This window comes from Cololabis saira, chromosome 23 (genome assembly GCF_033807715.1).
Source record: "Cololabis saira isolate AMF1-May2022 chromosome 23, fColSai1.1, whole genome shotgun sequence".
Taxonomy (NCBI): Eukaryota; Metazoa; Chordata; class Actinopteri; order Beloniformes; family Belonidae; genus Cololabis; species Cololabis saira.
The window spans coordinates 26241543-26252327 of record NC_084609.1 but is presented as its reverse complement, the minus strand read 5'-3'; the positions used below and the strand labels follow the sequence as shown (position 1 = coordinate 26252327).

The window sequence follows — 10785 nt, the reverse complement described above, 5'->3', positions numbered from 1 at the left end:
TGTGCCATTTAACCGCCCCTCGGGGTCAAATAAAGTGATTTTTTAAAGAATTGAATTGAACAATACGCTTATTTCTGAATAACAATATGACCCTGAATAAATCATTTCCGTTTTTTTGTGGGAATAAAGTCCCTTTCTGATTTTAGGAGTAACAGGAATAAGTCAAACACTATAGTTTAATTGTAGCAGAAGTGAAGGTGGTGGGGGAGTATAAATACCTCAGTGCCTGGACAACAAATGAATGCTGTGGACAAGAACTGACAGGGCAGACAAAATATTCATATTTAGCTCAAATCCTGTACTGTTTGCAGCAGGATGTCGCATAGTTTCTGTAAGTCTGTTAATGAGAGTGAATAAAAGGAAAACTGAACAAACAGATAAAGAAGTCTGGCTCTGTTCTGGACTCTAGAGCTGATTTTGCATAGATGGAGCATCTTCTTCAACAAGACAGTAATTTAACAACAGAGGGCTTTCAGTCAGAGACCTAATCAGATCAACACACACCGCTACAGGAGAGCCTTCCTGCCCACAGCCACAGCCATCTGAAACAACTCAGACAATGAAAGACACAACGAAATCTAATTTACCTTCAAGATAAATAGAGTATTGTTGAATTGAATTTAACTGAATTTTCACACAGGGAAAATTTTACATAAAATATTGACTTTTTATAACTTCAAAACCTAATTCGGTCTGTTTTTGGTTTATGTTTATGTATGTATTTGAAAAACTTTAATTTGTTTTGTATTTTCAGTCCTAGTTATGTGAATAAACTTTTTGTATTTATTATGCAACAACTTAATTTGTCTTGAAACGGTTCCGGATTATGACCACTAGATAGCAGTAAAGGTCTCCATTATTGTGCAACTGAATTCTACATAGATGCTTCATGGAGCAAGTTTTACAATCTATAAACCACGATTGTGATTATGATCTTGGCCCTTTATATGTTTCATTTTATTTAGACAAACTGATGAGATATAAATGGATTTAAATTGTATGAAACCATGGCTGTCTTGGTTGAGTAGTGGGACTTTGAATCGTCTGTTCTCTTTATTGTGGGGTTCCAGGTTCATGTTTGAAATGTTGTATTACATATCTTTTAGAGCACTACATAGTTGTCATTTGTCAGCTGGGGTAGTTCTGGCTCATAGCCATCTTTCATCAAATCAACCCACCCACAGTTTTATTGTTGTGGTGGTGATAATAAAGAGAGCGAGCCTGGAGGAAACTGACCAATCAGGACGAGCGGTTCCTCTGATTGACGTCCCGGAGGACCAATAGGACGGCTGGGAACATTGTGTTTACACCAGCCCCTTTTTCCCGTACAAGCGACTGTGTTGGTGAGTTTAGGAAAGTTAATTGAAATAAATCTTCTGTTTTAAAGCGTTGTATTCAAGAAGCGACGTCTCATTTTGAATTATTAATATTTGGATACAACACAGGGATAGAAATACGAGGGTGACAACGTGTGTTTTGAGCTGTAGGAGCGGTTTCGCAGCTCGATCCGAGGAACTTCTTTGTTGACGTTGGTCGTCAGTTGTGCCTCTTTTTGCGCAATACAGAGGTTCGGCTCGTTTACTCAATTTAATCCCATTTTCACATCCAGCGGGTGAATAGTTCACAGGGAGAAGCTTCAGCCCGCATTCGTCGACAACAGCAGTGCGACTGCACTTTTTCTTTCGGTACAAATAACACAGCTTCCTCCGGAGTTACATAAAAACGTATGAAATATCGACATTTGTAACGTTTAATGTGAACTGACAGCGTCATGCGACTTTGTTCGCTTTGGTTGATTCACTTTGTGCTTTGTTTCTCACTTTTTAATAACTTATTTCAGCCGTATAATCGCTGCCCTTCTCACCGTTGAATGAATGGGCTTTTTGTGCGCATGCGTACTGGTTCTTAAAGTTTATAAACAAGACGTGGTCACATGACGAGGCAATTATGAAATTGATAAATGCATTCTTGTCCTCGGCCCTTATGCAGTTTTATAAAGTATAACATTCATTCTATTTTGTGTAATTAAAACCTAGTTATGTTATGAGGCAGTTATGTCACCTCAACCATCTGATCTCAGTCAAATAATACCTTTCTGTGTGATGTTCTGCTGATGCAATGTTGTTTGCAGCATAACCGTCAACGTTTTTTATGTTTCAGTTTGTGGACATCATGGTGTGGGAGGTGGTAACCCCAGCTGTGTTGTCTACCGAGCCCAAATATCCCCACATGCAGAAGGCCCAGCCCGAGGCTGAATGCACAGGTAACCACAGCCTTTGTTCCCATCCAGAGTTGCATTCATGTTTTGACAAGAAACTGATGACTGGAGCGTAGGACTGCTGTATAAAACCTTCAAACATTCTCAGTTGGATATACGCCTGGACTCCAGTGGCTAACCTAAAGTGTGAGAGTGAAATCTCGTGTTTTCTGTCCTACGCTTTCACACTTTGAGCCTGATGAATCCTGGAGTCTGACTGAGAGTGTGCTCATGCCCTTCAGGAAAACAAAAAACAAAAAACTGATGGTTAAATATGTACATTCAGTATTTTCAGGGAGTCAGCTGACCTCATTTATAGAAGACCTGATTTGCTAAAACAATCCCAGAACATAATAGTGCCCCCACACAGCAGACACTGGTCACGGTGGGTGTGTCACTTTACCACCCACTCTCTACTATCACTCTGGAGCAGGGGCAACCCTTTTCTGCAGCGTCATAGTCTGATCTTTATGCCTTCTGCAAAACTAAAGCTTTTTTATCCAGATCAGTCTCAATTATAAGTTATTTTATTTAAAGCTACACATCTGTGTTGTCCTGGTACCTTTTACAGCTTTTACAGAGCTTTTACTTACACTGTTAAACATGATGTTGACTCCTCCGAATATATATTAGACTTCATGATGACTGAAGATAATTTTTCTTATTGATGGTTCACCAACATCCTTGGGGGTTTTAATATTTTAGTGACATATTAGTGGTTTCAGCAGTCTTTTTTTCTGGTTTTGTTTTTTCTCAACATGGAAGTTTAAGGAACGAGAAGTTGATTACAGCACCATTTAGGGAATAAATAACATTAATCATTAATCAATGAGGTTTCTACATCAATATTTGGCCAGAGTCAGGCCAGGCAATGTGTTCTGCTTCTTCTGAGGTTGAAATGTAAAGACCATACAATAATAATAAAAATAATAATAATTAATAATAATAATAACAATGTATTATTGTTATTATTATTATGGACAGACAGAGCTTAGAATTGAAAGAAGGTGTAGAAAACTATCAGTTTCGTGGGAATCAGCTCCACTATTCTAATTTAAGGTTTTTCAACACAAGTCTGAAAAACCTGTTGTCTGTATGTTATTTTAATGTGACAGAATTTGAGGCTTTTCTTAGTGATGCATTAATCCATAATCAAATATAATCCACCTTGTACAGCTTCCCAGCAGCCCAGCATTCCTGCCTCAGCTTGTTTCTTGGCTTTTCTCCTCCAGGAATGATGATGGACGTCGAAGAAGAAGAGTCACATGATCCTCTGCGCTGCGACGAACACTTCCCCGCCTCACCTGGTTTCCCCACCAGCGACATTTACATGGAATACGGTACACGACTCTTTTTCTTTCTTTGTTCTCTCAAAATGATTAAAAAGCTCAGAACCAAAGAACATTTTCAGTGTGTTTTCATCTTTTTTTTTCTTCTCCAGACGACCTTCCAGATCTCCAGGAGGTGCGAGAGGAGCCAACAGCGCCACCTGTTTACCAGGTGGAGGTCGGTGTTTCCTACCGGGATGGACACAGCACGCCGCCCCCGGAGACGCTGTGGCTCACGCAGCTCGCACACATCGCCACGGGCCCCCAGAGCCCCCTGCTGCAGGAGGCCCTTCACAGCAGGTGGGGCCCTTTCTAGACCACCACATTCACTCTTCACCAAGTCTTTACAAAACGTGTTTAACGTGTTTCAGCGTGTCTGTTTCTGGGGACATTTACTCTAAAATGAAATGATGTGGAGCCTCGGCAGGGATGTCTCAGAACACCAGCACACCTGTGTCACGCCTCATTTAAGAAGCAGAGCGTCTCGCTTCATATCTGCCGTCTTTAAATGTCAGCTGACTTTCCCTCTTCTTCCCAGCTCCTCCTCAGTCTGCGTCCCCAGCACCAGCAGCGATCTGCACTCCTACGCTCGGCCTCCCCCGGCTCTCTCCAGCAGCACCATGTCGCCCCCCAGAGGCCATGGCAGGGAGTGCAGGCGCAGCAGGGTAAAGCCCAACTCTCACTTTCTTTTTGTCGTTTGTTGTTGCTTTACAATCAGACACAGATTACAAAGATTAAACATAATGAGATAACCAGGGTTTATATTGCTGAGGTTTATTTTATATTGCTGAGTATTCATAAAGGCTGCTGATTTGCTGTTTGATGATGCTCTCCTGTTTTTTTCCAGACGAGTAGTGAATGTGGCTCTGCGGTCTCAACCCGATCTTCTCTGTCTGATGACGAAGACATGGGGTGGAGTTACTCCTGCCCTCCCACGGCCTGGCACTGTTTTCTCAAAGGTACTTTTACTGTTTACAGAGGCGTCGACACTGTTGCCGTCCACTGACTTCGTACGGAGGGTTACGTTACCTTGGAAACTTGTTTGTGGCGTGGTAACTAGCAGTTACCCTTTCTCAACATCAGATGCAAAGCGTCCGAGTGGAGCAGCCTCCCAGGCTTGTGCTCTTCCCACCTGGAAGTGACGGCCGTATATCACAAATCCAAGGCACCGAAAAACTGCTGCCGTTGAAGCAAAAATGCCAATTATTATCTAAAAATGGCCAAACACCCGGCCTTGTTGTTAACCTGGTGGGATGATATTGGATTTGTTGTTTATTGGTGTCACACACAGCCACTATCACTACACTTGTGTGTGAGTGTACAGTTAGACAGTCAGACGAAGTTCTTTCTGTTCAGCAATGGCAAATTATTACATTTTAAAAGATATACAAAAATCCCAGTTAACTGCTTTCCCTCCGTTGATTAAAGCTCTGAAAATGAACCCTGGCACATTATCTTTACTTATTTAGTCTCGTTTTCTCATTAAAAAAAGTCAGTTTTTGAACTGTGATTGAAAAGTGATCCAAAGCTTCTGTGCTCTTGAATTTTCAAATTTGTCCCACCTCTCCTGTTAGGGACTTTCTTGGCCTCTATATTTTCAAGGTGTTGCTTTGCAACACATTCTGGACGTTCACTGTTCGTGTACTTTATTATCTGTGTGTGTTATTCCTGTATGTTCATTTTACTTTGAAAGAGGCAAGCATGCTAACAAAGCTGTGTGCTTGAAGCTTTTAATATATGATATTTAATAATAACCGCGGCCGAGAAAATATTCTCTCGGCTGTCAAAATCTTAACAAGAATATTTGTCTTATTTCTAGTAAAAATGCCTAATTTTTAGTCAAAAAAAAAAAAATCTCATTACACTTAAAACAAGACTCATCACTGGAAAAACAACAATGTTCACCTGTTTCAAGTAGATTTTCACTTAAAATAAGTAGAAAAATCTGCCAGTGGAACAAGATTCTTTTGCTTGTAATGATTTTTCAGTGAAAATTTACTTGAAACAGGTGAAAATTGTCAAATAACAATTTATTTTTCTGGTAATGACTCTTGTTTTAAGTGTAATGAGATTTTTTGACTAAAAATGAGACATTTTAAGTAGAAATAAGACAAATATTCCTGGTAAGACTTTGAGTTTTGCAGTGTATGAGAAGCTGAGGCGAGGCAGAGCAGAGGAGACGCCCCGAGTGGGCCGAGAGAAACACATAAACCCAAATTCAGGAGAAAGCGATGAGCAGAGCAGCTGTGGAGACTCTTGAGTGTCTCCGATGTGATGAAGAGCTTATCTTCTCTGTCGTCAGGAACTCGTCTCCGGTTCCACGCCGGCCCTAACGTGGAGTGGCAGGATGTGGAGGACCTGGAGTCTGGGGGGGACGACTGTGGTGATGAGGAGCTGTGCATATCTCTGAAGGTGAGCCAAAGATGCAGAAGAGAGTCTCGGTGTAGCATCTCCACGGCTGCACGGTTGTCTACTTTCAACGTGGTCAGACAAGACTTAGTAATGACTCACCACCAACGTGGTTTTGTGCAGAGTTACGGCTCAGAAGGTCTGCAGCTGATGGAGCTCGCAGAGATCGTGTTGTCCGGTCAGACTGTCCTGCAGTTGACCTTTGATCCTGGTACATTTGGACACACCCCCATCACAGCGCGGTGCCAGCTGGACCACCCCTTCTACGTCAAACACAAAGGTAGGCGTGCGTGTGGGGAGAAGACGCCAGAGAAACTGTAATAAAACAACCTGTTCACCTGTACTCCGTCCCCCGTCTCTGTCAGGGTGGTCGTCCTTCTACCCGAGCCTCACTGTGGTGAATTATGGGATACCGTGCTATGAAATGGAGGTGGGAGACGCGTGCTTGCCTCCGGGACACAGAGATGCCAAACACACGGATGATTCTCTGGTCTTCGACACATTCAGGAGGTAACGCAGGCGTGCCAGCGACGCTGAACCGGGTGCAACTCCAGAGCTGCAGCTGCGTGGCTGTCTGTCTGTCTCCGTCTTATGGCACTTTTCCACTAGCACCTACTCGGCTCTACTCATCTCAACTCGGCCTGGTTTCTTTTCCATAACAATTCAGCACCTGGAGCAGAAGTAGGAGGTTGGAGAAGCTGCTGTGACGTATTTGATTGTGTATCTAAACAAAGAAGACAACAACACTAAAGATGTAGAACCTGGAGGAGATGATAAATGTGCTGCTGGGTCTGTGGCTTGTGTTCCATATCAAGTAAAAAAAGTGAGAGTGAGAGAAGCTTCAAGCAGCAACTCTTTTTAATTTGTTTTGTTTGTCTCAGCGCTGCTGAAAAGTCCGTGGGTAGCCGCGAGCAGCTATGAAGAGACAGAGCTCCTGGTAGATCTGGTCGTTCCTTATCGCCCATCTAGATTTTAATTCTCTCGTCAGCCACCAGGTTTATGAACATCTGCACCTCAGAGTTGGATCATGAAACAGACTTTTACGTTGCCATTGCCTGTTGAATAAAATGAACAAGAAGAGTCTCTCTTTCACTGATTTCCTCCTCCTGACTCAGACGTCTGACTCCAACCCCCCGACCAATCGGTGGCCTGTAGTGTGATGATGTCAGATACAGCCGACTCAGCTGCTTAGAACCTCAGCAGAATAGTTACAGAAAAAGTATCTACTAGGCACGTTAGACCCCTAGTGGAAAAGAACCAAATCGAGTGGAGGCGAGCCGAGCTGAGTAGGTACTGGTGGAAAAGTGGCATTAGGTACTGGTTTGGTAGCGGCTTCTCAAACCAGGGTAGACTGGATCAAAATGTAAGGGTAGGGTAGCATGAGTTAGGTCATGGCGGTCTGTTTCCTTTCTTTGAAATTAAAGGAAGATTACACTGATTAAGATTAAAAAGCTGGAAACAAGAACAAAAACATGATACACGATGATCCAGGAGTGTCTCAGGAAGAAAATACGCGCAACTCGTGTGCAACTGTTTCATGGTTTCCTGATGGACCAGGGCTCAGAGAATCCGAGTGGCTATACCCTGGCCGTGTTTTGTTTGTCTCAGCTATGACTTCACTCCCCTGGACTCGTCTGCGGTGTACATGCTGAGCAGCATGGCCAGGCGGCGCCGCGCCTCCCAGTCCAGCGGGGGGGCCGTGTCTCCAGACAGAGACTCATTACGAGGTACTGCCCTTCCAATGTTTGAAATATACCCGGATTTAGGAAGCTGCAGAGGATCGTGGGATGTTTGAGGTCTCATGTGAATCCGTTTCCGCCGCAGATGTTCCCAGTCCAGGCCGCTCCCACTCCGGCCAGCGGAAGCCGACCAAGACCCAACCCGCCAAGGCGCCGGCCGGCGGCGCCGCACAGCCCGGCAGGTGCAAGCGGCCCATGAACGCCTTCATGCTGTTTGCCAAGAAGTACAGAGTGGAGTACACGCAGATGTACCCGGGCAAGGACAACAGGTGGGTGTGGGCTGCGCCCGCCGCGCAGCGCTGCTGCGTGTGCACCGGCGCTGTAGGGCTGGGGATCCATTCAAATGATTCTTACACTGCAAAAACTCAAAATCTTAAAACAAGACTCATCACTGAAAAACAAAAATTTTCACCTGTTTCAAGTAGATTTTCACTTAAAATAAGTAGAAAATTTGCCAGTGGAACAAGATTTTTTTTGATAATAATGAGAAGATAAATCTTGTCCCACTGGCAGATTTTTCTACTTATTTCAAGTGAAAATTTACTTGAAAAAGGTGAAAATTGTCAAATAAAAACTTGTTTTAAGTTTAATGAGATTTTTTAACAATGAGACATTTTAACTAGAAATAAGACAAATATTCTTGATTCTTGATTCTAATTTTGAGTTTTTGCAGTGATAAAGACACAAAGTGTCTTGTGTTTTTGAGTTTTTGTAAGATTCAGAATCGATTATCACCATTTGATTCGATCCGATCCGATATTGATCTGGGTTAATGTTATTAAAAATGTTTTCTGAGCTGTTGCCTGAATTATATGACTGTAAAATAACTAGTGGAATAATAATTTCACAATAATTTTTATGAAATAACTAAAAATAAATATCCATTTAAAGTGCAAAAAAAGAAAAAGAGCAACAGCTCATGGAGTAAAGGAATAATTTTAGCTTGTCTAATTTATTCTGTCACCAGACACACAGCTTGCTATGAAGCAACCGGCATTTTTCAGGAATGTCATGACAAACTGTGTCAGATAACAGAGAAACCAAACAAGCTCTAGTAAATATAGATAATATGAACTTCATTGAACTAATATAACATTTAGAAATTTAAGCTGAAATATCCAGCATTTTCTCTAAGATCATTTAGGTCAGGAGTTTTCAAAACCAGCGCTTTAATGCTGCAGCTACTCTTCTGTGCCATGTTCATTGTTTGATAGTTTCACACCACGCGCATGACGTGACTACTGGGATTAAAGTACACCGGGCGGAAATGTAGTGATTTAAATCTTTAGACATAAAAATCGATTTTTAGGAATTATTATGAGAATCGATTTAGATTGGAAAATTGATTTTTTTCAACATTGGCCTACGGGGCCGTGTGGTAATGTGTGTGTCTGTATGTGTGTGTGCTGCAGAGCCATCAGCGTCCTCCTCGGCGAGCAGTGGAAGAAGATGCGAAGCGAGGATCGCCGGGTGTTCACCCTGCAGGCCAAAGTGCTGGCCGACGAGCAGAAGAGGCTCAACCCCGACTGCTGGAAACGCAAGCGGACCAATTCTGTGAGAACCCGCACAGCAGATTCAGCGCTCTGTACGGTGTCTGGACCGCTTTCTGACCGTCTCCCTCTCCGTCCTGCAGGGCTCGCAAGGAAACTAGGACGGCCGAGACGAAAGAAGAGCCTGTAGGAGAACACGCGCGCTCACAAATGTATTTAGACGCCACAAAAACGATCTATGCAGAGTTTAACACACTTATTCAGTAATCCAGGTATCTGTTATACCTTAAACTCACCAATTTATGAGTTGATGACAAATCCTCATCCATCCTTCATCTATAGACGCCTTTATTCCTGTTCAGGGTCTCGAGGGGGAGAAATCTGCCAAAAAAAAACTAAGAAAAAGAGCTTCTGCTCTCAAAAAAAGGCCACTTCCCATTTTCTTCCCTCAGAGACGCTAAAAACAGGATTTTCTTTCGTGATTGCTTTATTGTTTGACGGGACGTCAAGCTGTTAATTCTGCAGAGGAGCGTCGTGCGTCGTGCACGAGGGGAGGATTTTCCAAACAGATGGCGCAGATCTGTCGTACAGATCGTCGTACAGCAATGTGACAACAGATAAAACAGGGATCCTGATGGTTTTCAGATTCTTACTTTAAGCTTGAAACAGGTGGAGGTTGTGGTGCTGTAGCGTTTTAGCCAAAGTAGACAATGTAGCAGTTATCCAAAACTTTTATGTCAAACAATAAGGACTATTTACTTCCTTTTCTTGCCTGTATTACTTGTATTTTAACTTGATGTTATTGCACAAGATTTTATATATATATATAAATATATAAATATATATATTTTAACTTTGCCTTTATGTAATTTATCACATAGTGTTCAGTTACTAAACAAATGTACGCCAAAAGTGTGTAAACCGAGACCGGGGTTTTTAGTCTCCTTTGAAAACTTCACAATAAAAGTTGTGAAGTTGTTTTGGCCCAAATCACAGATTATTGGGACAAAATGGAAAATATGCAGAAAAAGAGCCTCAATAATGACATTTTCTCTGACTTTCATGTCTTTGTAGATGTGAATGAACCTCAAGATATTTCTTTCTCATCAGCTTCTTTTATTTTGTAACTTAAGTCCATTTCTTTGCATTTCAGGTTTGCAGCACACCTAAAAAGTTAGTGTCAATAAGGAGGTGATCGGAACTAATAATAACACTGTTTCTAACTGTAGATGTCAACTTGTGTTAATGATGATTGACGGAACAAAGGAGCAACATAAAATGCTGTTTTTTTAAGCTGCAAAGATAGAAATTGAAAGAGAAGGTTCATTGGAATCCCTCAGACGGCCGTCCCTCATTCATCAGTAGCTGATCCAACCACGTGGGCAAAGGAAACCATTAAATACTACAAAAGATCATCTAAAGATGGGGTTGTTGTATCTGAGCTCAGGGGCGTCTGGGATTGACCATCAAACAGCGGAAATGTGTCATGTGATCAGATGAATCACTATTCCAGATCTTATGTTTGAAACAGTGAGTTAATGTGCTGTTGGCCTAAAATGCTA

General features: G+C 42.3%; 1 protein-coding gene across 3 annotated transcripts; it reads left to right on the top strand.

Moving 5' to 3' along the window:
* The first annotated feature begins 1314 nt into the window (after positions 1-1314).
* On the top strand, positions 1315-9755 carry LOC133423817 (HMG box-containing protein 1-like). 3 transcript variants are annotated; one of them, XM_061714104.1, is made up of 13 exons: positions 1315-1343; positions 2161-2263; positions 3490-3597; positions 3699-3885; positions 4124-4250; positions 4433-4544; positions 5888-5997; positions 6118-6274; positions 6360-6504; positions 7603-7721; positions 7819-8002; positions 9146-9287; positions 9367-9755. In XM_061714104.1, exons 2-13 carry the CDS (start codon positions 2173-2175, stop codon positions 9382-9384), a joined length of 1500 nt encoding a protein of 499 aa, XP_061570088.1. In that variant the 5' UTR covers positions 1315-1343; positions 2161-2172; the 3' UTR covers positions 9385-9755. The 3 variants fall into 3 exon arrangements, with proteins under 3 accessions (XP_061570088.1, XP_061570089.1, XP_061570090.1); XM_061714105.1 differs by lacking the exon at positions 1315-1343 and adding an exon at positions 1518-1685; XM_061714106.1 differs by lacking the exons at positions 1315-1343; positions 2161-2263 and adding an exon at positions 2703-2716.
* The last annotated feature ends 1030 nt before the right edge of the window (positions 9756-10785 follow it).

What these genes read in the sequence shown, in the direction of transcription:
- LOC133423817 (XM_061714104.1), top strand. Translation starts at nt 2,173, where the DNA reads ATGGTGTGGGAGGTGGTAACCCCAGCTGTGTTGTCTACCGAGCCCAAA. An exon ending in CTTCTACGTCAAACACAAAG is followed by an intron (nt 6,275 to 6,359) that starts GTAGGCGTGCGT and finishes CGTCTCTGTCAG; the next exon opens with GGTGGTCGTCCTTCTACCCG. An exon ending in AGACAGAGACTCATTACGAG is followed by an intron (nt 7,722 to 7,818) that starts GTACTGCCCTTC and finishes TTTCCGCCGCAG; the next exon opens with ATGTTCCCAGTCCAGGCCGC.